This window comes from Neomonachus schauinslandi, chromosome 6 (genome assembly GCF_002201575.2).
Source record: "Neomonachus schauinslandi chromosome 6, ASM220157v2, whole genome shotgun sequence".
NCBI lineage: Eukaryota > Metazoa > Chordata > Mammalia > Carnivora > Phocidae > Neomonachus > Neomonachus schauinslandi.
The window spans coordinates 13,225,502-13,251,742 of record NC_058408.1 but is presented as its reverse complement, the minus strand read 5'-3'; the positions used below and the strand labels follow the sequence as shown (position 1 = coordinate 13,251,742).

General features: G+C 44.7%; 1 protein-coding gene across 2 annotated transcripts in view; it reads left to right on the top strand.

The window, feature by feature from the left end:
• Window positions 1-26,241, top strand: part of TGFB2 (transforming growth factor beta 2) — a 79,246-nt gene that overhangs the window by 39,913 nt on the left and 13,092 nt on the right. For both annotated transcript variants that reach the window (XM_021698409.2, XM_044916305.1), the window contains one exon: window positions 10,364-10,527. In XM_021698409.2, coding sequence (XP_021554084.1) covers window positions 10,364-10,527 — 164 coding nt within the window. The remainder of the gene's footprint in view (window positions 1-10,363; window positions 10,528-26,241) is intronic.

Sequence of the window (26,241 nt, the reverse complement as noted above, 5' to 3'; positions counted from 1 at the left end):
CCCCGAGCTGTCAGACGTTGTAGGAGGCCCGCTACCTGAATTTTGAGTTCTCTGTCACTGAGGAGTTCTGGGAGAGACAATACTCGGGTCTTCTCTTGTAGAGAAAACTGCAGTAAGAGGAATTAGTTGCCAATAACCCTGAGAGAGCACCTGATAGGTGCCAGGCAATGCCTTGATGTGCTCTCAGTTCTAAGTGCAACGTGGAGTTTCAGAGAGACAGGATGTGGGCTGTATTTGCTCTCCTTCTCTCAAACTGGATAATCCAGACCATCCATTCCTCTTCGTCTTTACTCACTCCCAAGTCATGAATTTAATACGTTCATAATAATAGCCCCTGCCACTTGGTTAAGTTGGTAAATAGCTTGCAGTCCTAGCAGGGTGTGCCTTGCTGCTTAGTAGCTTAGCTTTAGGGCAGAGCCACAGATCAGCCCAGTACCTCCAAGTGATTAGGCAATTGCCTGACTAAGAAGTTAGGCCAGGGCGCCTGGGTGGCTCAGTTGGTTAAGCGACTGCCTTCGGCTCAGGTCATGATCCTGGAGTCCCGGGATCGAGTCCCACATCGGGCTCCCCGCTCAGTGGGGGGTCTGCTTCTCCCTCTCCCACTCCCCGTTTGTGTTCCCTCTCTCGCTGTGTCTTTCTCTGTCAAATAAATAAATAAAATCTTTAAAAAAAAAAAAAAAAGAAGTTAGGCCACAAGCAAGAAGCTTACAGCAAACACAGGGAAAAGCTCACAGTACCAGGCATGCATTGGCCATTATATGCACCACCGCAATAATTTCAGAAAGATTAGAGGAAGATTTTCAGCCCAGTAAAGAGCCACTACGCTCATTAAGCATGTCGAAAATCCACACCAATCATTCTAGAGCTGCAGGGAAAGTGCAATCGGTTCTGGAAAGCGGGATTGTTGTAAGTTTAGGGATAAGCTCTCTGGGCAGGGATGAGTGAGAAATGTCTCAGATTGTGCATTTGAAGCCTTATTTTGCCAATGTTTGGTGTAATCCTGGGAAGATTTTGCTCCTCAGTTTCTCAACCTGTAAAAAGAGATTAAAAATGAAGTGTGCTTCTAGTCCATTAGTCCATTAAGAGATTAAGGATGACATCCTAAATTTTCAAGTTTAACTTGGCAGCGAAATCAACGCATATTGCCTTTTTTTTCTACTGACCTTGTTGGGAGCCGTTCTGAATTCTAGAATAGTTGTATGGATAGCTATATCGTGGGGTTAATGGCTTCTTTAAATGCTATCAGTGGACCCGAATCATGACTATTTTGCCCCATTAGATGTCATAGAGAGACTAAAGCACAAATTGAAGAGAAGAGAGCAGGAACAGAGAGAGAAAATGGAGCAAAGGAAGAAGAGAAGATAAGAATGGGGAGAGAGAGAGAGGCAGAAACCCAAGCCAAGAGAGCTTTTATGTGCTTTAGAGAGTGAGACAGTGACAGAGAAGAGCGCCTTCAGCTGCCTGTTCCAACCATGAGAAGACCCCTCTGCTGGGAGGCCACTGGAAAGGGAGATGCCACCCTCATGGGACACCTGCCCGCAGAGGAGGGTCCGGGAGCCCTCACCACGCTCACCGCCTGTGACCCATTCTCCGTTAACCACTGGCCTCTCAGCAGCACGGCTTGGCCTGCCCCTTTCCACAACCACAGGTTGTGCTGCTAAAACCCAGCATGCCCTACACACATCGCCGACCTAGCCCTAAGCACGATGAGGGAGACACATTAGAGGAATTGAGCCAGAAGAGGTGTTTCCATGTAGGTGGGGTTTTATGAGCCCGATGGAAACTTGGGAGCGGGCACTAGAAACCATGTGTCTGTCACAATTCAAGAAAGCCAACCGCCAGGGGCCGGCCCCACTGCTATTTTACTGCGTTTTCTCTGTGCAGGAAGGGGCCCAGAAACTCCCGCGGACAGCAGGCACAGTCTCAAATAGCAGTGAGCTGAAGACCAAGTCACATAAGCTAATGCTGACACAATTAGCCTCGCAGATGCCAACAGCATGTCAAGTTCAACACTGTCCCCGACTTGGAGATGCCCCGCCCCCCCCCTTAAATAGCAGATCCTCCGGTGCAGTGTTACATTTAATAGGAGGGATGGCCCGAGAGAACATCAGAAACCACTGCTGATGCGCTGTTTATTTCTCAGTCATTTTGGGTTAAATTGCTGTGACTTCAATGTCAGCAGCATTTGGGATGTGGTAGTGAAATAAAATCCATAGCCCGTGTGCCAAGATAAATTTCAGAAAACCCCAAAACACAATTGTCTTGGTTTCTTGCTGGCTGTGTCTCTGCACACACAAATAGAGGCTAGTTTATTGCCCTCCAACCGTTCAGTGGGTTGCTCGTCTTGCCGCACTCTGGGGGATGTCTAATGAACCCCGAACTACTTCCCTCAAAGCTGGGGATGGCAGGAACAAGGGGCTGCTACGCTCATTAGGCATGTCAAAAGTCCATGCCGATTACCGGAGAGCTGCACGAAAAGTGGTCATTTCTGGAGTGGGAGATGAGAAGTTAGCTCTGTTCATTCGAGGAGCTAGTGGATGCCACTGGGCCGAGGGCCACCAGGCACATTTGTGTGGGGGGCCGTAGGGTTCTGGACCATCCTGATGTTGGCAAAGTGCGTCTCATGGGGAAACATTCACACTGAGCAAGCCCCAGATCTCCAAATCGGGGTCATTCTTTCCAAGAGTATCAGTGAAGGGCGCCTGGGTGGCTCAGATGGTTGAGCGTCTGCCTTCGGCTCGGGTCGTGATCCCAGGGTCCTGGGATCAAGTCCCACATCGGGCTCCCTGCTAGGCGGGGAGCCTGCTTCTCCCTCTGCCTCTGCCTCTCTCCCTGTCTCTCTAACTCTCATGAATAAATAAATGAAACATTTAAAAAAAAAAAAGTATTGGTGAAAATACTTGATCTTGCATTGAACTCTGTTGAGCTTTAAGGCAAGGTCAAGCTGATCCCTAGTTGAGAAGAAGCCACTTCTTCGTGTTCCCTAGTTGAGAAGAAGCCACTTCTTCGTGTTGGGTTTTGCAACAGTGTTCCAATGCCTGGGTCAGTATTTCTGCCCGGGATAATATTCACGCCTTCTATTCAAGGGGCTCCTTTGCGCGGAAGGCAGGCATTATAGTAAAAAGCCAGAGCTTTTGATTGAAGGGCCAGGCTCGCCTTGACCTTAGCCAAGAGCCAGTTCACTCTCCTTGCTCTTAATTTCTTTATCTGTGAAATGGGGTTGAAAAACACCCTCTGAGCGGAAATGAAGTATATGAAGCTAGTATAAAATGGGAGGGGGTCACGAAGTAGAATTCTGAGGCTGCCGTGACACCAGGCCGTTCTTTTTCAGGGTGTGGGTGGTGGATGGACATTTTTAATTCATCCCTGGCTAGTTCATGACACTGGTAACGGAAAGGGAAGCCTGCCAATGTTGTTGTGGTTGGACCATAGTCTAGGGCACATGCTATCAGGCCTGAGTGTAAAACAGAATCATCTGAAATTCACCCAGTAGGTCTGGGATGGAGCCAGGTGATAAGCATATTAATAAGCTCCCCTGCCCAGGTAACTCCCACGCAGGTGGTGAATGACAATCATCTAATGTGGGATTTAGGGGAGAAAACCATTTTTTGGAGGTTTCATGAATGGAGAACATCCAAACGAGAAAGATGAGCTCCAAGTGAGCCAGCCACCTAGTTCAACCTGCCACCAGATTCAGGACACCCCACTGCATCTTTCATCTCAAAACTACATGAACTCTTCAGTGAGGGGAGCACTCCCAACCTTGAAGGACAGTGCATTTTTTTAAACTCTTCTAAATTATTAGAAAAATTATTTCTATATTGAGCCAAAATATGACTCTCTGGCCCATTTAGAAAGTAAGAACTTCCCATACACAAGCTCCTGAAATATTTGGAGTCTCCCTGGTGTCTCTAAGTTGTCTCTTCTTTTTTTTTTTTTTTTTTAAAGATTTTATTTATTTATTTGAGAGAGAGGATGAGAGGAGAGAGAGAGCACATGAGGGGGGGAGGGTCAGAGGGAGAAGCAGACTCGCCGCTGAGCAGGGAGCCCGATGCGGGACTCGATCCCGGGACTCCAGGATCATGACCTGAGCTGAAGGCAGTCGCTTAACCAACTGAGCCACCCAGGTGCCCTCAAAGTTGTCTCTTCTTCAGGCTAAGTGTTATCAGTTCCTTCTTAAGGAACTGTCTCTATTCTCTCTGCTTGAGAATCAGCTGAGGAGCTTAGAAAAGGCACTCTCAGTCCAATTAATTAAACAGTCTCTGGGGCTGGGACCCAGACATTCATATTTTCAGAGGTCTTTAGTTTGAAATGTGGAGTCAAGGGAGACAATTAGTGCAAATCATGGGGGAATTCTGTTTTCCCATTATCAGAGTCTCGTGTTGCTGTAATTTCGTCTTTTCTCTGTCCTACTCTTTTTTTCTATGTGTAATGCCTGATCACAATTTTAGATGCTTCCAATAAATAACTTTCTTTCTTAAAAAAAAAGTTTAGATACTCCTTTGTCTTTAAAAAAAAAAAAATCATTCAAAACTATTTATTGAATGACTACTATGTTCTATGTACTTTCCTAGATACTTTGGATACTTAATTGAACAAAACAAAGATCCCTCCATGGAGTTTATATTCTAGCAGCAGGAGATGGACAATAAAAAAGCAATAGACTAATTAAATAATTAGTATTGTCAACTTTAGTAGTCCATTGGAAGATGATCAGTGCTTTCAAAAAATAAAAAAAAAAGTCTATCATAGATGGTTGGACCATAGTCTAGGGGAGATGCTATCAGACCTGATTGTAAAAAAAATCATCCGAAATTCACTCAGTAGGTCTGGGATGGAGCCAGGTGATAAGCATATTAATAAGCTCCTTTGTCTGTCTGTCTTTGTGGATTTCTTTTCTTCTGTCTTTTATTTCAGTGGTTCTTGAGGTTTAGGGAACGTATGAGTCACCCAAGGAGTTCGATGAAATGCAGACCACCCCTACCCCACACCCACACTTTGGGAACCCCTGCTATGGAGGGTCCACACATCCACTAATCACCAGGAGCCCAAGAAGGGATACTAATTTGTATTTAAGGTACAGGTGAATGGTGAGTGCCTCAGGCAAGAAGACAAACCTAGTGGGAAGTAAGCAACAGATGGATGAGTGAAGCATTGCCTTCCTAAAGGCTGAGCTCTGCACATTCTTGGGGGTATTTCTTTCAGGCCCCCAATCCACATTCTTTGTCAGAGCTCATCACATACTGGTGATGTTGTCAGACTTTCCTCAGGTTTTGGTTTTTGCTGCCTTTTTTGGTAAGTAGTCTTACTATGAGCATCGTAGTGGGAGGCGGAATAGCTTGACACAGAGAAGTCTGGTGAGAAGAAAGAATTCTCTTGGCCCCTTTCTGAGGCAGATTGCTGAAGGCCGGTGATGGGGAACCTGAGAGAACTTTGGTTGACTCATAGAGTCGTTTATAAACTGCCCCAGTACACTTAGCTGCTTCTGCTCCTTCCTGTCTCCTCCTCTAGTTAAGTTCGTCAGGCGGTAGGAGAGTTGTCTCTCCCTGAGGATATTTAAGGAAGGCCCGAGCACCACTTGGCAGCTTTGCTGCAGAATGGGAAGGGGAACAGGAAGGGACCTTTCTGAGGGGAAATCTGTGCTAGACCAGTGCTCCAATGTTCCTTCTGCTTAGTTATGCCGTCCTGACCACATGATTCAATGCATATTATATAGGGAATTATTTAAATCGTTGCATAGATGGAGAAACTGTTGCCATTAGCCAGCACTGGATGATTTGGGATTAAAATTCAGATGGCCGTGAAGTCCCACATGGCATTAAGATCCTATAGCTTTCACTGTGGTGGGGCTAGCTATAAAATGTGTGGGATGCTTTTCCAAAGGAAAACGCGGGGCCTCTTGTTTAAAAAGCAGGGAACATAGACTGTCAAAGATTCCACAATATAAAATGTTTTCCTTGGTTCCACAATCCCTTTCCCTCTCCTCTCTCTTGACCTGGTGCGCTGTTTTCATGTGCTCTTTGATGTTGTGCTCCCTTGGGTATGGGGACCCTCCCAGAGTGGGAGCAGACTCACAGGCCCCGGGGGCCCTGCCCTCTAGCCTGGGCCCGTGCAGCTGGGTGCCCCCTGCCTCTAGCCACCAGACTGATGCCATGAGCCTGGCATCTCCCTTCCCATGGGACCACCACAACGACCCATAAGATTGCAAACTCTGCAGCGTGCTTGGTACCTGGATCAAGAGTGGCCAAGAGTTGCCCTCCAAATGCGTTCTGAGATGCTTCAGTGGCGTGTGCCTGACCCTGACTCTCCCAGGTGAGGCTGGGGGCACCAGAGGGTGAGGGCTAGGGGGCTGAGGACCAATCTTCGGAAGGCCCGCAGGTAACGAGAGATGCAGTAGCTCACGAGCCAAGGGTTTATGCCCCCTGCACACGTCTCATTTGTCCCATCAGACTTCCCTTCTACAGCCTAAATTCAAAGATGAAATTATTAAGGATTTCAAGATGGTGACTGTAGAGCATTAATCTCAAATGTGAGGCTTTGCTGAGCACGGGGACCTTGTGTAACTGTGTAACTGCCCTGGGCACATGTCCCTGCAGCGGCCCGGGGCTGTGGAGAACCAAAGAACGGGACGGAAAGATTCCTGGACAGGAGGTGTTTACTTCAGGAGAAGATAATATACAATGAGCCATTATTACATTATTGGAACAGATAACAAGTCAGTATACAATGCTTATAAAAGTAGCTTGTGATTAACTGCTATAATTAGGCTTTCTGTTCACTGACTTTGTAAGGTGATAACTACTTAGATTCCCTCTTTTTTTTCCCTCTTGTCCATTCCCCCAAATCTGATTCAGCAGGGAGGTGTGGCCAGGGTTGAAGAGAGGGAGACACCACTCACTTGATGTCATTCTGGAATCTCCCATGTGCAAGCTTTTCCATGAGAGGCAGGCCCACAGGAGAGAGCACGGGACGAGGCGCGGAATCAGCCTGGTGGTCTGATCCAAAGGGCTGCAGGAAAATCGATTCGATTAAACCAAAAAAAAAAAAAAGTGGGTCAGAAACAGAGAGGCAGGAGCCAACGAGGATGTGAGTGTGGGTAAGTTGGCAAAGGTCGAGCCCAAGTACCTGACCACCTGGCGATGGAGTAGGAGCTGGGATTGGAATTACAGAGGACTTTAGGGAGAACTCCCATTCCGACGGGGGAAATGAGTTCTTGGAGAAGGCAGAGGAAAAAGCTCTATCCCTCCAAGGCTAAGGGGGTGGATCAGGGCTGCACAAGCCATTAAATACCTACGCTGCCGCTTTGGCGCCCCGTGCCCGGGGAGCGAGCCGGCAGCGTCCCCGGCTGGGTGTCGATGGGCCGCAGTCGGCTCTCCCCGCACCGTGCCTCCCAAAGCTTTGATGAGGTAAGGGTAGGGTCACAGCCCAGGCCAGAGCAATTTGCTGTCACGCTTTCCCCCGCCCCCAAATGCAGAAACATTTGCCAAGTCACTCAAGTTCCTCCGCCAGGCAGGGGGCTGGTGACCCAAAGCAGATGACAGCAGGGGATAGCTGCAACCGGCCCTTGGAAGCAGTCGTCAGCTCTTTTTGGTCAACAGTCTTTATGGAGGGCTCTGCTGCAGGAGTGTGGGGGGAGGCTGTAGCTTCCTCCTGGCCGGGTCCCTTCACTGTGGCGACGAGACCAAAGCAGAGTTGCTGGTAGGGGCTGCTCCGTGGGCCTTTCCCCTCATGCCTGAACTCCTTCTGCTTCTACAGCAAGAAGCCCCCAGACGCGGGTCTGTGTTATCAGGCCCTGAAACGGAGCTCCGGGACGGGTTCTAGGCGCCAGAGGGGAGGAGGGCTGCTTGCCAGTGTATAGGGAGCAGAGCTGAGCGGCACTTGAGCGTCAAGCTCCTCCTGTAAATATTTGCAAACGCCCCTTCCAAGCTCAAAAGCCTAGGACAGGATCATTGGACGATTTGCTTAGAAGAAGAGGAAACAAAATTGACCTCATGGTCCGAAGCAGCCATAAAAAGAATGAGTGAGTTTGGGCAGAAGACCAGAAAAGAGAAAAAAAAAAAAAAATCACTCAAAGCTTCATAAACACAAAAGAGAATAAAAATAAATCTCAAGAGCACTTATTTACAAACTCGATGGAAGGATGAGATTGGGGCGGGTGGGTGTGAAAGATGGGTGTTTGGGGAAGGAGAACCGGCCTGCGGGGGTTCAGCTGAATGAAGAGGGGCAAATGGCTTGCGAGATGTTTACTCGGCCTAATGACAGGAAACGCACTGAATTAGCTTTGCTCTTGCAGGATGCTCTTTCAGAGCATGTCTGAAGATTCTGCTGTCTAATGGGGAAGCCGTGTGAAGATGAATGCAGCCACTAGGCCTTGTGGAAGGTTCTGGCCAAACTCGAGGGTGTAGGAAGCCAGAGAGCCCGGCTCCAGCCTTGCCCCAGCTTCTCTGCCTGGGCATCTGGCCTGTTGGCAGCTGAGCTGGTCAGGCCGGGCCCAGCTTGTCCAATCACCTGGGCTGGGCATGTTCCAGAGGAGAGAAAGATCAATTTCTTCCCAGCAGTGATCTTTTTAAATCTCAGTGCTCGGGGGGCTCTGGAAAACCTGGCTGCTTGTAGGCATCTTTGTCTGCCTGAAAACTGTCTGCCGGCTCATTCACAGTCGTAATGCACTGGGCCATCACTGTGTCTGCATGAATACTTTCTTTTCTCTGACACCTGGATGCTTTAGATTTTGGGGGGTTTTTATTTTGTTTGTTTGTTTGTTTCGGAGACGCCTGGCTCACGAGCTACAAAGCTTCCATTCACACAGTCGGTCGGTCGGTCGTTTGCGAGGCAGTCACCCTGGGTGCAGAGCGTGGCTGGGAGAAATTCACCTCTTCCTCAGAAGCAGCCTTCTGAGAGTCACAGGACGAGGGGGTGGGGTGGGGGTAAGCCCCCTTGAGGGAAAAGACTGCCGAGCTCTTAAGATCAGCGAATGACCGTGTGTTCCTAGCATTTTTTTTTTTTTCAGTCTCATCGTCAGGGCACGGGCTTCCCCAGAAATCACGAAAGGTATTTATTTCTATTTTAAGATCGGCAACATGGCTTGTTTATTTAATAAGAAGTTAGTCTTGCCAATAGCCAGATGGCCGAGTCTTTCAAGCCTCCCATTGATGACCAACTATGCAAACAGTGGATCCTTGGTGAATTCCATGTGTGCAGGGCCCTGTCCTAGGGATAGGGGGGCGGGGGCAGGGGGAAGGAAGACCTGACAGATCTGGTCTCTGCCCTCAAGATTCTTAAAATTTCATGGGGGAAAACAAAATAAACAAACATAATGCAGACGTAATAAAAACACTTGTAAAAAGCCATAAACAACTGTGAATGATTATGTTGTAATGAAGCTACATAGTTGAGAAGAGGGTAGAAAGTACTGGAGCTACCCGATTTGGACAGAGCATTCCAGAATAATGAAAGAAGGTTTGCAGAAGATGTGGGAGGAGAATTGTAGAAACATCTGGAACAAGTGGCCTGCCCAGTGTACATGCTCAATAGACGGGTGCTGCGTATGAAGCATGTGGCTGGGATTAGGACCCGCTTTGGTTTTGTTGGTGCTCAGGTGTTTATTCAAAGGCAGTGGCAAATTACTGCAAAATAACAGCAAACCTCTAGCAACCCATGATCTTGAAATTGTTGTCTACTAACTGCCTCTTTGTGTTTTCCGGGGCTTAGAACTGAAGGAGTTGGGGCTGACTCTTTCTCGTCATTAGCCAGGATAACCAGTATGTGGGTATAGTTTTTATTTATTTATTTTTTTAATTCAGATTTTCTCACCCTAACTTCACTAGAGGGTGTATTTGGTCATATGTGTGTGAAAAACCAAACTATTGAAGCCAAAAAAGATGCAATACATGAACTTGGATAGAGTAGAGTATTCGGATGCCAAAACTTCAAGGAAAAAAAATACATGGGCAAACTGCTTGCCATTAGGAGCTATTTTCTTGGCACGTCTGATTAAAGTGTATGCAAGCCTGACAGCTCTCTCTAGGCATCAACTGTCACGAACTTGTTCCAATTCCTAACCGTCTAGGATTTTCCACTGCTTTGTCAACTTTCAAAGGATAGGGTTAACTGCATGCCCTCAAATGGAGTTGGAAGTGGTTTGTTAATCTCTATTAATCTGCGACTCCTGTAACCAAATGCACATGTATATTTATTTTTCCCCCCCTCTGGTAAAATTGTTAATGGTATTAAATTGGCCCTTGGAAACGAAATCATTCTGTAGATATTTCCCTTATGTTTTCTTGAGACGATCTCATGCTGCACGGTCTTTTTTGAGAGAACAATGGGTTTTATCATTTTCAATGATTACCCTAACTTTTTACAGATGCCATCCCGCCCACTTTCTACAGACCCTACTTCAGAATTGTCCGATTTGACGTCTCGGCGATGGAGAAGAATGCATCCAATTTGGTGAAAGCAGAGTTCAGAGTCTTTCGTTTGCAGAACCCGAAAGCCAGAGTGCCCGAACAACGAATCGAACTGTATCAGGTAACTTTTGTGTGGTTGTTTTGGTGGACAGTCAGTTGGAAGTCTTAGAGTAAAGTACTTTCTGCCGTTATCGATTTTCTGAGCCGATAGAAACCATGCTGTCCGTTCACAATCGTGAGAGGGGCTCTCATTTGTCATTACTCTGCCATCTGTAGCTCATTCCTCGATCAGGAAGGAAGGAAGAAGCTTTAGAAGGAAGTGGTGAAGCTCTGAGCACATTTCTCCGGTGGCGTAAATGGCTGGAGTACCCACCCTTGGGGGGGCTGGCGCCCAGGAGTCCTCCCCGCAATCTGGAAATTCAGGCAATGTGGGCTTTCCTGTTGCCCTCTCTCGCCCTGTAGTTTTCACTCCTTTTTCGTCCTCTCTTTGCTATTTCCTGCCACTTCGCTAACCTCATTCTCTCTCCTTTCCTTTTTCTGGTTCTACCTGCTCTGTCCAGCTTCCCCCATCCCCATTCCCTGTCTGCCCCCGCCCCGCATTATTTCAGGCAGCCCTGACGTCTCTTTCATCTTCCTAAGTCCAGTTGCTGGGCAGCTGGGTTAAAAGATGGTGATGATGATGATGATGATGATGAAGTGCCAAGTCACTGACATTTCAGAAAGGTTCTTAAAAGCTTCTCAAGTGGATTACAGGGCAGTAGATCCACATTATCGAGAAGCTGCAAGAGCTGCAGAATCTCAGGCCCCATCCCAGACTCACTGAATCAGAACGCACAAAGTGTAGAGCAGAATCTACATTTTTCACAAGACCTTTGGGTGATTCGTACGCAGTTTGAGGCACTGCTCTGAAAGCCCTGAGTCTGAGGAGGGAGGCAGACCTGTGCACGAGTGACTTACGTGTGTCATAATGTCATAGGAACGGTGTGTGTAGAGAGCAGAGTTGAAGAGATTTCACCAGGGAGTTGACATCTGAGCAGGGCCTTAAGAAGCATCTGTTAAGACAGGATGAGGGATGATCATTCTTGACAGACGACCAACCCTTGCAAAAACAGCCTTGGGGCACCTGGGTGGCTCAGTCGGTTAAGCGTCTGCCTTCGGCTCAGGTCATGATCCCAGAGTCCTGGGATCAAATCCCACATCAGACTCCCTGCGGGGCAGGGAGTCTGCTTCTTCCTCTGCCCCTCTCCCTGGCTCATGCTCTCTCTCTCTCTCTCTCTCTCTCACAAAAATAAATAAATCTTAAAAACAAAACCAAAAAAACAGAACCTTGAAGGGGCCTGTTGAGGGCACCACGTAGATGGTGCTCAGGAGACACTGGAGGTGAGGGGAGACTGGGAGAAGCTTGCCCTCCAGGGAGAGTGTATGGAGGGAAACTAAAAAGGGTCAAGAAAGCACCAAGAGAACCACGATGCTAAGGAGGAGGCATGGGCGACTATATGACTAAAAAGGGGGCTTACTTGAGGAAAAGAAAGGAATTGACATCTGTTTGAAGAAACTTCTGGTTGTTCTGGATTCTAAACATTTGGAAACGTTGACAATTTGGATGAGATTTTCTTTGTATTTATTATGAGAATGGGGAATTACCATACTCATAAATGTTGTGTATGAGATTACAGAGAATAAGTTTTAAAAGTTATAAAAAGAGTCTTCAAGTTTACTTGTGTGTTCATGAAAAATAATTCTTACTTATTAAAATGAATCCCCAAGGACCTCTTCTTGGAGAACTTCAGATCTCAATGCATGTTCTGAGAGGATCGTGAGGGCGGCCATTGCTTCCGGTCACCTAGGATAGCTCCAGTGTCAGCTTCCTGGGTACCAGAGACTTTGTTAGGCATGTTATAAGTATTTTCTCCATTAATACTCACAACTATCCTGTGAAGCTGGCATGATGAGGTATTCTTTTCTTTTCCAGAAATGACTGAAATATAATTGCAATATAACATGATATTAGTTTAAGGTGTACAACATAGTGATTTGAGGTATGTAGATATTGCAAAATGTTTACCAGGATAAGTTCAGTTAACATCCATCACTTCACATAGTTAAGCATTTCTCCCCCCCTCTGCCGCCAGGGTGAGAACTTTTAAGATGTACTCTCTGAGCAACTTTCAAATATACGCTACAGCATTGTTAGCTACAGTCCCCATGCTGTGCATTATACCCCCGGGACTTACCTATCTTATTACTGGAAGTTTGTACCTTTTTGACCGCATTCACCCATTGAAGGTATTCTTTCTACTACTGTGTTCTTCCTCCTTTTCACAGAGCAAGACGCTGAGTCAAAGAGAAAGTAAGTCACTGGGCCAGGATCACACAGCTAGGAAGAGGCAGGGTGGTCATACCAATCCAGCTGTGACTCCCAGGTGCTCGCTCCTCACCACATCCTGTGCTTTCCCTTCCTCTTTGCCTCAGTATCAGCCAGAATGGAAGAAAAATAAGAGAAACTAGGCCAGCCAGAGGGTGGGTTGATATCTGGAGGGAAAGCAAAGACTGGGTTCTCTGAAAAAGAAGCTAGATCAAAGGTAGCCAGATATATAATTCAAGGTAATTAAAAAAAAAAAAAAAGAATAAAAACAAAAACATGATTCCGTGTTCTCTCTTTTCTTCTTTTTCAATTAAATTGCTTTTATATATCCCTGTGTATGGACGATAGCAGCATCATGGATTGTTCTACCTGGCTCCTTTTCAACTGCCTGACTTCAGTATATTGAAGACAAGATCTCTTATGTCTTGTTGCCTCTAAGATAAGCTGCCAAGTCACTGTTATTCTTAGGCCCCTGACCCTGTGCTCCAAGGGGTGGCCTCTGATGATAGCAGAACACTTGCCTTACTCTCGGAAACCCTCTCATTGCCCGGAAGGGATGTGTCCCTTGCGGCTGGTAATTTAGAGGACCTTTTAGTAACTTCTTCCTTATTGACTTCTTAGTGGCCGTGTACCTTCTCGGAGGTTATTGCCGCACCGGCTCTCCCATCGCTGGGGCAGCAAGATCCTCACAGATTGGAGTCCCCAGTTGGAAAAGGTACAGCCTACGATGGAAGCATATTGTATGAGGAGGGTGAACGTGGGCTGATTCACTGTCACTGAACACAGGAACCTGGAGGAAGATACTGTTAGAGGGAAAGTAAGGAAGGCAACAACTCCTTATCTATCTGGAGCTCAATGAGGCAATAGTCTCACCTCCTGAAACACGACTAGGAAAGAAGTCAGAGACCCCTGACCACCCTCACAGAAGACACAAAGCGCACACACAGCTGAGTTAGCGGAAAGGCAGCCTTTGGCCCTTTATTCACTTGTGACCAGGTTGGTCATCTCTAGGACCACGAGAAATTAGAAGCGCTGAATTGGAAGGGGAGGGCTGGAGGTAGACGCTTTGACAGAAGCAGATGATGCGTTAGACTCGAGATTTTTGCCCGCGCGCCTCGGTGATGCTAGCCCCGAAAATCAGGTCACAGGATGAACGCAATCCTTGTTGTGGACGCTTTTTCAAATCTTACCCTGTTTATAGCTAACTCTGCCCTGATAGCTATGGCATCCCACCTGGCTCCTGACGTCTGCCATGGTGTCTTCATTTGGAGTCCCATTTTTGGCTTGTTCTCTGACTTTCCACTTGCCTTCAGCAGCCATTTGGCGGTCTTTGCAGCCTTCCTTCAGGAATCAACTACCTCTGCTAGCCCCAGTACGGAAATTGGTGTTTATGATAAGAGCCTTGAATTATGAAGGTGAGGTTAAATTATATTCAGGAAACTGAATATATGCAATAAAATTTCAGAGAGTTTCATGTTCAAAATTGCTGAAATCTTATTTTTGGGGGAAAAAAAAGGCTTGGTGCTTCAGTGGGGAGATCTTTAGCTATTTGGAGAGCTCCACTATTCAGGAGAACAAAGCCTCCGAAGTTTCTAGATACTTTTGATTACTGTATTACTTGACACGCCATTGACATTCTACTCCCTAGAAGAAGAAGGGTAGGATGACTATGAATAGGTTCTCAGGCTGTTAGATGGTTGAATGGATAATTTATTAGAATTCCTCAGGGCATTGGTTTTAAGCAGGGGGAGAATGTGTGTGTATATGTGAGTGCACATGCAAGTTCATATGTGGGTACCAGTGCTCCCCCAAGTATGAAAGCCCTGTGGGAACTTTTATAAGGACCGCCCACAGTACCTTTCTCTAGATTCCGATTCTCCCTAGAGAAAAAAAGAACTGCTTCTGGACAGGTGTAGTTTGCAAAGGCTCTCAGATCTTTGGATATGATCATTCTTCATTCTCCATTGGGAATCACAGATTTCAGGCAGGGTTTGGGGGTCATTCTGTCCCATAGGATGTATACAGGTACTCTTTCTTGAGTCAGAATACCAGGCTATAAGGGCCTAAGATAGCTTTTCTGTGAGTGAGTTTGGAGTTTATCTTGTCCAGGGCTGTGCATCTGTTGATTCTCCCTGCCTGGGAGCGTTAGGATGCCCAAGCTTCCGTGGAAGTCACATTTAGCTTGGCAAGGGAACTCGGAGTTCTCACTGCTCTCCTCTTTCTACAGAATAGTCTGTCAGAACTTTGATGAATGGCGGTAAAATAAAGCCTTACTGTCCTTTTGTGATGTTGACAGACTCTAAATAGCATATACTGATGTGATCATGGAATGACTTCAAATATACACCAATACTGGAGAGAATATGAGAGGGATAAAGCCCTTTGATATATGAGGGAAAAGAAGAGGAAAAAAAAAAAAGGATAAAAACTGAACTTTTTCCAAATGGGAATGACCCTTACCATGTTTTTAAAGCCTTATGCCAAAGGCAGCCTATATTGGAATATGATCAGATAAAGCTCCAGTGCTCTGGGAATGCCTTCGAACCTACAATATTTAGAATAGCTCCCAGCTCATTTGGAAATTTGAACACATCTTTCTTTGATTAACTTGCTCCTATATTTATGATTAAAATCATGCCCAGAGTTATGAGAGAGAGAGAATAGGGAAGAGAAATATTCTTCAAAATGAGTATCACCAACATGAGCAAAGGCACCTGCCATCTTGCGCTGGGGTAAGTTCCCAATTTTACAAGAGAAGAAATGAAGCCCCAAGAAATTAATAACGTATTTAGGGGCAGTCATGACTTCATGGCCCCATGAGACCACCAACCCATACTTACATTAGCTATCCTGACTTCAGAGGACCTTGGAGCTTTCAGATATTTCTAGCTTCCTCTCGCTAACTCACACCCTTTTCACACTAACTGCTCATTTCAAACTTTACCACCTCTAGGATAATAAGACTTGTACCTTTGTGACTGTTTTGACAATCTATTCACTGAATAACAAGCTACCCCAAAATTTCGTGGCCTCAAATAACAATCCGTTATTTGACACTATGTCTCAAAAGTACAGTCTTTCCACTAATAGACATATACCCAAAGTACTCTTAAAGCAAAAGTTGGAGGATCCAGAGATATGTCTCAGAATTCATTTCTTCCAGAAGGGGAGCTGTGAGAATTTAGGGGCACGGGGAAGCCTGCCATCTTGGTTGGACTCCTTGGGTAGAGACATCTGTCTGATTCAAGAGATTCCCTTGAGCCCAACAATATTTACAGCAGGGATATCTGAATAAATCGGATTGAGATCGGAGCAGGTTTGGTTAATTAATATGCACAGCCTTTTATTTAATCATGTTGGAACTATTTTTATTGTGTTTCAATGTGTGAACGAACATCCTGGGATTTGATGACTCCATCTGTGCTCTCTGTTCACCCTTTATGAGGCAACATGGTGGAGAGTTCAAGGGCATGAGCATCATGACCTGAGTTTCCTTAATAATTCCTGATTAGCTTGATGTTTAGTGTAAGGGCAAAATGAAACAATGTCTCTAACTGCCAGATGGGGAGTGGGCACTCAACATACCCTAGTTCACTTCCTTCCATGTCATCTCGTAGATTTTGGCTTCAAAGGCTTTGATTCCTCGAAGAGGAAGAGCCCTTGACAGAATTACCTGCCAGTCAGTTGCCAGATTATTTTTAAGATCGATTTGTTAGCTTCAGACCACTAATAAAATCATGCAAAATAACTCCTTGGGAGACAATGCGATGTCATGGGCTCATACATCATAAAACATCAGAGGAAAAATGTCATCTTCTTGCACAGCACTGGTATGAGGTCATTAGCATTGTGCCCGACAGCTTGGTAGAATAGTTAATCTGCCGATGGGCCCGTTGGTCAGTAGAAGATAAATGCGCTAAAATGAAATAAGCTCAGGTGGATTTCAGAGGAATTCTGAATCCTATATATAGAATAGATAGATAGATAGATAGATATCACACATATATGTTATAATCTCTGTAAAAGCTTTTGAACTATGCACACCCCTGAGGCTTTAGAGTGAAAATTCAAGGTTGATGGCCTAGGCCTGCTTTTGAAGGGACTCTAATGCTGTAACATGAAGGGTGAGGTTCCTGTCACTTCAGGGAGCATGGCACTAATGGGGTTAATAAAAATTGCCCCCCTTTCCGAACCCCAAACACGTACACGTGCGTATGTGCATATGCACACACATACACACACAGGGTTCAGTTTTCTTTTCTCATATTGCCCAAGGGTGTGTAAAAGAAAAAGAGGTCAGCCAAAAAAACTGTCTGTTAAATTAGACTTGCAAAAAGTGCTACTGAAAAAAAAAAAAAAAAAGTTATCCTGTGTTCTTGTTGTGCAGAATTTTACAGCATACGATCAGCATTAAGGGGATCGTATTGGCGACACCCAGTAGAGTAACTCACTTAAAAAAAAAAAAAAAAAGCCATGAGGTATATGTAATAAATAAACACTTTGTTTGCACAAGGCTACTAATATCTCAGGTTTTTTCAAAATGATCGAATGACAGGCTTGCCTCATAAGGAAATTGGATCGTTATCATTTGTGTTAAGTCGTGACGTTACTAAGTGTCTGTTAACCCTGTGAGCAGACAGGACCCCAAAAGTCGTGCGAACAGTAGTCCTTCCCCACTGTATTCGAAGAAATGTTGATAGTCATACAGTAGTAACTAGTAATTTTGTGTGATATGATTGTGTAACAATATTGATAATTATCACTAACACACAGCACACCATGTATCCTAGGCACTGTTTTAAGTGTTTTATATAGATTGATTCATTCAATCCTTATAATAACCATCTGAGGTGGGTTCTTATCTTCATTTTACAAAGGAGGAAACTGAGGCATAGAGCAGTTAAGTAACTTGCCCAGGCCCATGCAAAGGCAGAATTTGAACCCGGGCAGTCTGGCCCCAGGGACCATGCTCTGGATCCCCTTGCCCACACTAGCAGGAAGAACGCAGGCTCTGGAGTGGGGCCAGTGGGAGTTCAAGGTGTGGTTTTGCCCCTCTGGAGAGTCTGAGGAAGTCACGTCACCGAGCCAATTTCCATATCAGTAAAATGTGGGTAAGAACACCTACTTGGCCCGGACTTTGTAAAGCAAGGAGAGAATGCATGGAAACTCCTAGCACAATGTACTTCTGCTCAGTGGTTACTGATTATTTTTACCATAGTTGCCAAAGCATTGAGTCTGAACTTTTGTAAGAAACAGTCTCTTCAATTTATGATCTGCTCACAGTCTCTTAAAAATGAGAACTCACCCCCATCTCCATTGCTGCGGGGCCAGGCTCTCGGTGGCTGCCCCAGGAGGTCGCTTCAGAGCCTCCTGAAATGCTATTTTCAACCCAGTTCTGCTCTTGGCCGTCTCACTCAGTTGCGGATGAGCAGCTCCAGGCAGGAAAGAAGAAAATCTTTGCAGGGGTGGGGAGGGGTGTTGTTTGAGTTCATCTTCCACCTCTTCTTATTTATAAGCGTTTTGGTCTTACAAATCACTCATGTCTCTGAGCCTCAGGTTTTCATCATAAAATGCAGGTAATGGTTCTTGTCTAATGAGTCACGGGGAGGAGAATGCATGTGAAGGGTCTGGCGCATTGGATGCATAAGGAGTGCATTATTATCGGGGTTTTGCTTATCATCCAGAACATGGTATATATTTCCCCTAGATATGGCTTGTGATTATTAAAACCACTCTGATTTTTTCAGTCATCTCTGGTCGGACGAGGACTCATCGGGCCGATTTCCTGGTACCAGCGGGGCAGAGCGGGGTTGTGGGGAGCAGCCGTGGTTTTGGCACTCTGTGTATTTGCTTTATCAAAACTCTCAGGGCACCAGGGGTGGGCTGGAGGCCATGATGTGTGTTGCTTTTCTTCTCAAATGATTATAGAGTGACTGACCCTAGTGGGGTGTCTTTTTCCCTCATCCCTGGCCCCTGTGACTACCTCTCCCTGCTTCACCATCATACGAATAGGCGTGATATATATGCTTCCTGGATTGATTTTCATAAGGCTCCATTTAAAAAAATACCATTGGGGCGCCTGGGTGGCTTAGTCGTTAAGCGTCTGCCTTTGGCTCAGGTCATGATCCCAAGGTCCTGGGATGGAGTCCCACATAGGGCTCCCTACTCAGCAGGAAGCCTGCTTCTCCCTCTCCCACTCCCCCTGCTTGTGTTCCCTCTCTCTCTGTCTCTCTCTGTCTCTGTCAAATAAATAAATAAAAATCTTAAAAAAAATAAAAATAAAAAATGCTATTAACGTCTGCCAACTCTTCAACAACCTCCACCAGGGCAAAAAATGGTTCTGAGGGAGGATGTATGTTTATTTCTTGATATCAACAGTGCTCAGATTTTTTTTTGGAACTTCTCTTCTAGAACTGTGTTCAGAGCCTACAAATACATAATTGCAAATTCCTTCAAAGGAAACAAATCAAAACTTCTGAAAGGTGGTGTTAATTTTCTAAAACTGCCAAAGTTCTGGTGAAGAGGAAATTGAAAAGTAATTAATTTTCCTACGTGATAGCTGTTGTTAAAAGATAGATCTGAAATCCAGCCGCTTCTCATCTCTGCTGCTACCACCTTTGTCCAAGGGGTTTTTGCCTCTCGCTTTTGCAGTGGCATCCTGGCTGGTCCGGCTGTTGCACCCACCACCCTCTGGCCCCCTTAGAGAGTGTGTGTAGTCAAGCGTGATTCCCGCTAAGAGATATTGATCAGATCTAAACCCCTGTTCAAAGCCCTGTGATGGCTTCTCACCTCACTTCGCCAAGGAGCCAAAGTCCTTACTGTGCCTGGACCTGTTTCTCACTAGCCCTCCAGCACCCCAGCCCCCAGCCTGACTGCCCTCACTCAGGCATCTCCCCTGCACTGGCCTCCTGGCTACACCTCAAACACCTGCTCACTCCCTCCTAAACTGAGGCCCCTGTGCCCTCCTCCCACATTGTCCTTCCAGCTCTCTTCATTCCCTCAGGCACTTCCTCGGATGTCACCCGCTTAGAGAGGCCTTCGTGGTCACCCTAACATCTCAGGGCCCCTCTTCCCAACATTTCCTAGCCCCACTCTCCACTGCATGCTTCCCCTCCACACCCCTCATCATTCTGCTGTACTTGCTCTCCTGCCCCATCTCTATCTGGTTTATAGTCTCACCTCCACCCCTAGGGACAGATTCCCCAAACGGTGCGTGGTGCATAGTGGGCATTCAACAAATGTTTTCCAGGGAATTGAAGAAACATTTCAAAATGAGATTCAAGTACAAGGAACTGTTGTGAAATAAGTGTGCAATATCACGAGGGGACTCTTTTGAGAAATATTTTTCCTTTATTTGGATTTGGAAATTCTGCTACATTTGTTTTAAAGGTATCTAACTGTTGAGAAAGTAAGAAACATATATCTACCCATTTTTTGTTTTTTATTCAGAGCTAGCCCTGGTTAAGTGGATAATAACGATGTAGGTAAAAAAAAAAAATTACATAAGAGATTCGTGAAACTGATATTTTTAGGTAACTCTCTCTGCAGAAAAACCAGGCTCATTACTTTATTTTTTGACTCATTGCTTTATAATCTCACCCCCTAAATTAAAGTTCTCAGCTGAATATAAGAAGGGCCTTAAATTGTAATGTCGGCCATATGTGTTATTGGTAGTCAGGAAGCAGGAAAGGGTGTTGGAAGTATGGTTTTCCAGTATGTGTGTGTTGGTGTCAAGTCAGAGTGAAATCGGAAAGGGAGATCAATTAAGAAAATCAGAAGAAAATCAGAATCAGGCCCCAGAGAGCTTGCAGCAGTCTTGTTGGGGAGACTCCTTCGTCCCATAGCAGGAAACAACTAGAGTTATCAAAATCCATAGGACTAGGTTGTGCGGTCCAGCCTCAAGGACTGACGTGACTTGAGGTCTTGACTTAGTTTCCCTTCAGATGCTGTCACTGAAGGTTGTATTGCACACATCTCTTTCTTGCCTGTACTCATATGACTTTTGCCCAGTTGAATCTTTCTCTCTGCTGTGTGATTCATAGATGATGGTCTTCTGACTGCTCTTAAGCTGTGACATCTGAGAGACTTTCTCTTCACACAAAGGACTCCTTCATCCCTCAGACCTGTGGAAATGAATTTACTTATTTATGCATACATGCAGTCAACACAAAGGCCCATCTGTAAAGAATGAAAAAAAAGTTGAAGGGAACAATAGAGAATTATAAGGTGTTTTCATCACCGAGGAAAGGCTTTCCTGTGTGTGTGTGTGTGTGTGTGTGTTTGTAGCTTGAAGACATATCTGGTGACATTTCCATAATGGTCATTAAAGATCTATATATGCCATTCTTTATCCTAATTGCACACAGATACGTATAATACAGGAACTCTGTACCATAAAGAGAAAGACTTAATATAATAACATAATAATGTAGATCTCTGAGCTCCAGAGAGACTGTATTTTTATGTGTGTCTTTCTTTTGAAGCTGATCCGTACTCCATGGGAGTTTACTCTGCAGGCTCTCTCGAAGCTCTCATGAGGGATACGTTACTACAGCCTCTTAGAGGGATGCAATTTCAAAGGAGCCAGGGCAATTACAACACAGGCCAATGGGAGAAGCAAGATAAGTATTGGGTCTGTTAAGTCTCTTCTGAAGGACAATCAGGCAGTGTGTCGGTGTGTTAAGCACCCCCAGAGTGACCCAGCATTGTTCGAGGAGGCTGCAGTTGAGCAGGAACCTAGAGTTACATTTATGCCTCAGGGGAAGAAAAGCCATTTCGCCTACTTCTGATTCTCCGTAAAGCCCTGCTTTCTGTTCCTTGAAAATTCCCCTTCTTGCTTTTTCTCCCTTATTTTCATTCCACAGTGAAATATATTAAATAGAAAGGGTAAAATACAGTATAACATTGCTTACACTGATAATTCTTTCTGTCCTCCTTGTCATATACATATCTATGATATATATATATATACACACACACATATATGTACAACACACACGCATACATAATCTCTGTGATATGTGTGCATAAAATACCAAATTAATAGTATAAAAGATGGATTGTTTAAGGACTTATTTGTCACTTTATTGTGTGTGTCTTTCTAATGAAGTCTGTTAGTCAACAAGCATTTACCAAGAACGGACTGTGCAAAGACTTTGTGGAAGAATCAGAAAGAGCCAGAACATCCTTTGTTTTGAAGGACTTCATGGTCAGAGCATTTAGAACATACCCAACCCAGTGTAACCTACAAACACCTATTGTGATAGTATGAATTGTGTTCCCTCAAAAAAAAGATATGTTGAAATCCTAATCCCTAGGACCTCAGAATGTGACCTTTTTTGGAAATAGAGTCATTGTAGATACAATCTGTTAAGTCAAAATGAGGTCCTACTGCAGTAGGGGGTAGACCCTTCATTCTATATGATTAGTGTCCTTATAGGAAGATGACCATGTAAAGACAGAGACACACAGGGAGAATGCCATGTGAAGACACAGGCAGAGATCGAAGTTAGGTAGCTTCCACCCAACGAATGCCAAATATTACCAGCAAAACACCAGGTGCTGGGAGAGGTAAGGAAGGATCCCCCTTGGGAGGCTTCCCAGGAACATGGCCCAGCCAACACCTTGATTTCTGACTTTTTGCCCCCAGAACCATGTACCCCAGAGAGTACATTATGCTCTTTTAAGCCACCCAGTTTGTGGTGCTCTGTTCAGGCAGCCCCTGGGAGTCTAACACACTTACCGGACCAAACTCTCCCTAAGTTCAAGCTTCCGGTGCTTAGGACGGATGGAGGAGCCCTGCAGAGAAAGGAAGATTCCATTTATTTGTTCTCTTTTGTAATGACCCAGTACATCTCTGTGATCTGGACTGTGTTCTCATAGTGCCCAGTATTCTTGCCAACCTTTCAGATGTTAGTAGTTACCTTTTTACTTTGTTGATAGTTATCTCCTTGCTCCCAGTCATGCCCTGCATCAGTGACCTCATTGTGGCCTGTGAATGCATGGCTTTCAATTGTTGGGAGACCCCGTTCCCTTCCTAGAGCGTGTGCTCTTTTAAGAACAGGGACCATCTTACTGTCCTGGACAAAAGGGCAAAGCCTTGCTCACAGCAGGTGCTTAATAGCTGTTGAACTAAACTGGAGGAAGTGAGCTATAAAGTAAATTGGAACAGCTGAATAAATGAGGACTCGGGCATGTATTAGATGCCCAGCAATTATTCAACAAATGAATGAATAACCAAACCAATGAACTGGTCATATAAAATATTTCAGAACTTAGACATTGGTTTTGCAAGTGATATTTTGGAGAATCACCTGTTCCTCCTGCAGAGAAGCCAAGAAACACCTTCAGGAGTGTGCTCTGTTTGTTTGTGTGAGAGGAAATGTTGATAGTAGCAAGATTTCAACCCAGAGAGTCAAATCTCTAAAATTAAATCAATGAAGCCTCCAGTGTCTGCAAACTAGAGTACAGGGATTATGGAGATGTAAATAAGTACATGTTTCCCTCTCTCTTTTAGGAGCTGGCTATTCCCTTGGAAGAAATGGACATTTATGCACAGGCAGGATTACCCGTGAGGCCACTGTGTGCAAGGGGCTGAATGCTTGGCACACACAGTAATTGCTGGGGGACTGGGACAAGAAAAGGGATTTCAGAGTGAAAGTAACCATTTCATTGAAAAGCGGGGCTGAAGAATAGAAAGGTTTTTGCTATTGTTAAGTTTGTTTTTGTTTTTAAGTAAAAGCTGGGAGAGTGGGGAAGACATTCTGATAGGGATACTAGTCTAAACACAGAGTTGGGACACAGAATATGTTTTAGGGATAGTGTTTAGATCAGTTTTCTAGGGATGAGAGGCGAGTCTAAGATGATAGATTGGTGGCAAGTTGTGTCTTAAATACTAAACTATGGGATCTGGAGTTTATTCACTAGACAGTAGAAGCTGACTAGTGAATCTGGAAGATTTTGACTAGATAAGGAACATAATTATAATAATAATTCACGTCTATTGAATACCAGCAATGTGATAGATGCTTTCCCTACTCGTGTGTTATTTAATTCTCTTAACAACCATGGAAGGTGGGTTTTATTAACCCATTTCATAAAGAAGAAAATCACAGATCCAGTAAGTGCTAGTTTTTGTTGTTTGCCTGACTTCAAAGCCTATGAGAATTTTTACTACATTAACGATTTCCAAAGGCACTTGGCAAGCCCTATGGGGTTCTTCAAAGAAACCTAAGGGACCACAGGATTGGATTGTCAGTTGACGAAAATGGGCAAGACTCCTGGACTAAACTGGGCCTCACACCTCACACTAGTGAAGTTCTATATTTTTTCTGCTGTATATAACATAACCATGGAGTGTTGATTAAAGAAACAGGGCCAACCAGGGAAGAAGGATCCAAGGATCCAGCTAGAGGTTATGGTTTTGGCCCTAGGTGATTTAACATTGTTACCGTCACCCTGACGAAGCACACGGTTGCTGGTTCTATGTGGCTAAGAAGAATAGCATATGTGTTAAGTAGCAAACAGGATTCAGAGGGCTCCCAAAAGGCTAAAAACCAAGGTCAGGGTCAAATAAGAAGTTCAAAATTAACAAAGATCATGCGTAATTTGCATTTAGGTTCAAGAATGAATTACATAAATATAGACTAGAGGGGTGGTTCTCAGAGTCGACCAGCAGTTTGTGCATCACCTAGGAATATGTCAGAAGTGCAAATTCTTGGGCCCCAGTCTCATCCCTATTAGATCAGAAAGTCTGGGGGTTTAGGGCTCAGCAATCTGTGTTTTATTTAATAAGCCCTCCAGATGTTTCTAATGCAGGCTGAAGTTAGAGAACCACGCAGCTAGATAAACCACCTTCCCTTCACTTTTTGCCTCCCTTCATTTCTTTCTCTTTATTCCATGTCATTCCAGAAAGGATTTGGGATGGAAAATCTGACTTAACAGTTTGTGTCAGGACAAAGGTTTTATTTTATAAAAAGTTTACTATGACTCAATGGTGTGATGTGGTTACTGCCAAAAGTAAATAGTTTGCATTAAAAATAGTGACCAGAACAAGGGAAGCAATAGCCCCTCTTTTCCACATGTGGCACATTCTGTAATATTCTCCACATCCTGCTAGACTGCATCTGAGTGTGTTGAGGAAGTAATTACAAGAGGAGTATTGAAGGGGGGCTTGACAAGGATGGTGAAGCTCCTCAAACCTTGTTCTGAAGGAAGCAGTTGAGAGAAGGCGCCTCCTATGATTGGGGCCTGACATAGAAAAGAAAGAGAATTTTATATCTTGTTCCAGAGAACAAAACACAATATGAGGAAGCCCTGTCCTCTGGAATGAAGAGGGCAGGATGTTAGTCCAGACTTTTCCTACAGGGCTGTGGTCACGCAGGTAAGCATTTCAGGCTTCTTTCCCTTTGGCTGCAGACTGTAGATGATAAGGGCCATGATGTCCACCCCACAGGGTTTTTGTGAAGACCAAAAAAAACATGAACATGTGCAAATATTTGAAAAATTGGAAATGATAGTACGGATATGAAGCAATGATATTATTATTAAGTAGGACTAGTTGGTGGAGATTTTATATCCAAGAGAAGGAAGGATTACAACATAGAAATTATTCAGAAGTGAGAGGGCCTTTCTCAAGAAGTCCTGAGTCCGCTGTCATGAGAAGTCTTCAGACAGAGACGGAGATGTCAATGAATGAATTGTACGGGTTGAAGCTGATGGCCTTCTGGTCCCTTTCTGACACTGATATTTCATGATAGGGAAGTTAAAGCACATCTGAGACAAAGTGCTCAGGCCCCCCCCCCCCCCCCGCAGAGTAGGTGCTTAATTCAGCATTTGCTAATCACTCTGTGCCAGTAACCACAAACATTTAAATGTATTTAAATGTTAAGTACATTAAAAACATTAAATGCATTTAAAAACAACAACTAGTTAACCCCGTGTTGGGTTTTTACCTTCAGCCCTATTGTTAGATTTACCTTCGCATTAGAAGTCTGGGTTGAACTGACCCCCTGGTGCTCCTTTAGGTCCATTGATGTCTGAATATGCAAAGTAAAATGGAATTCTTAATGCTTTCTTATACCTCTTTGCAGTATCTCATGGGAGAGGAGTACGTATCACCCTTGGGGTCTAAGCCAAACCTGAGTTGATTTACAACGTTATTCCTCTAAGACTAAGATTTCCTCTGGCTGTAATTTTGCATCTAGTCTTTTCTTTCTTTCTTTCTTTTTTTTTTTTTTTTTGCCCTGAACTATTGGGTAACATCAATGACTTTTGCCTCAATCCACTCCTGATTGGCTGCTTTCCAGTGGCAGAGACATGAATGGATCCTTCTGTGTAGGGAGTTTTGTAATTCAGTGAAGAGTTTAGAGCCTTGCCAAAGGTGTTATGTGGGTATTTTGCACATATTATAGATAATCTGTGTATATCAATAATGTAATGAAGGTAACATTCATACCACTGTGGGTGGTA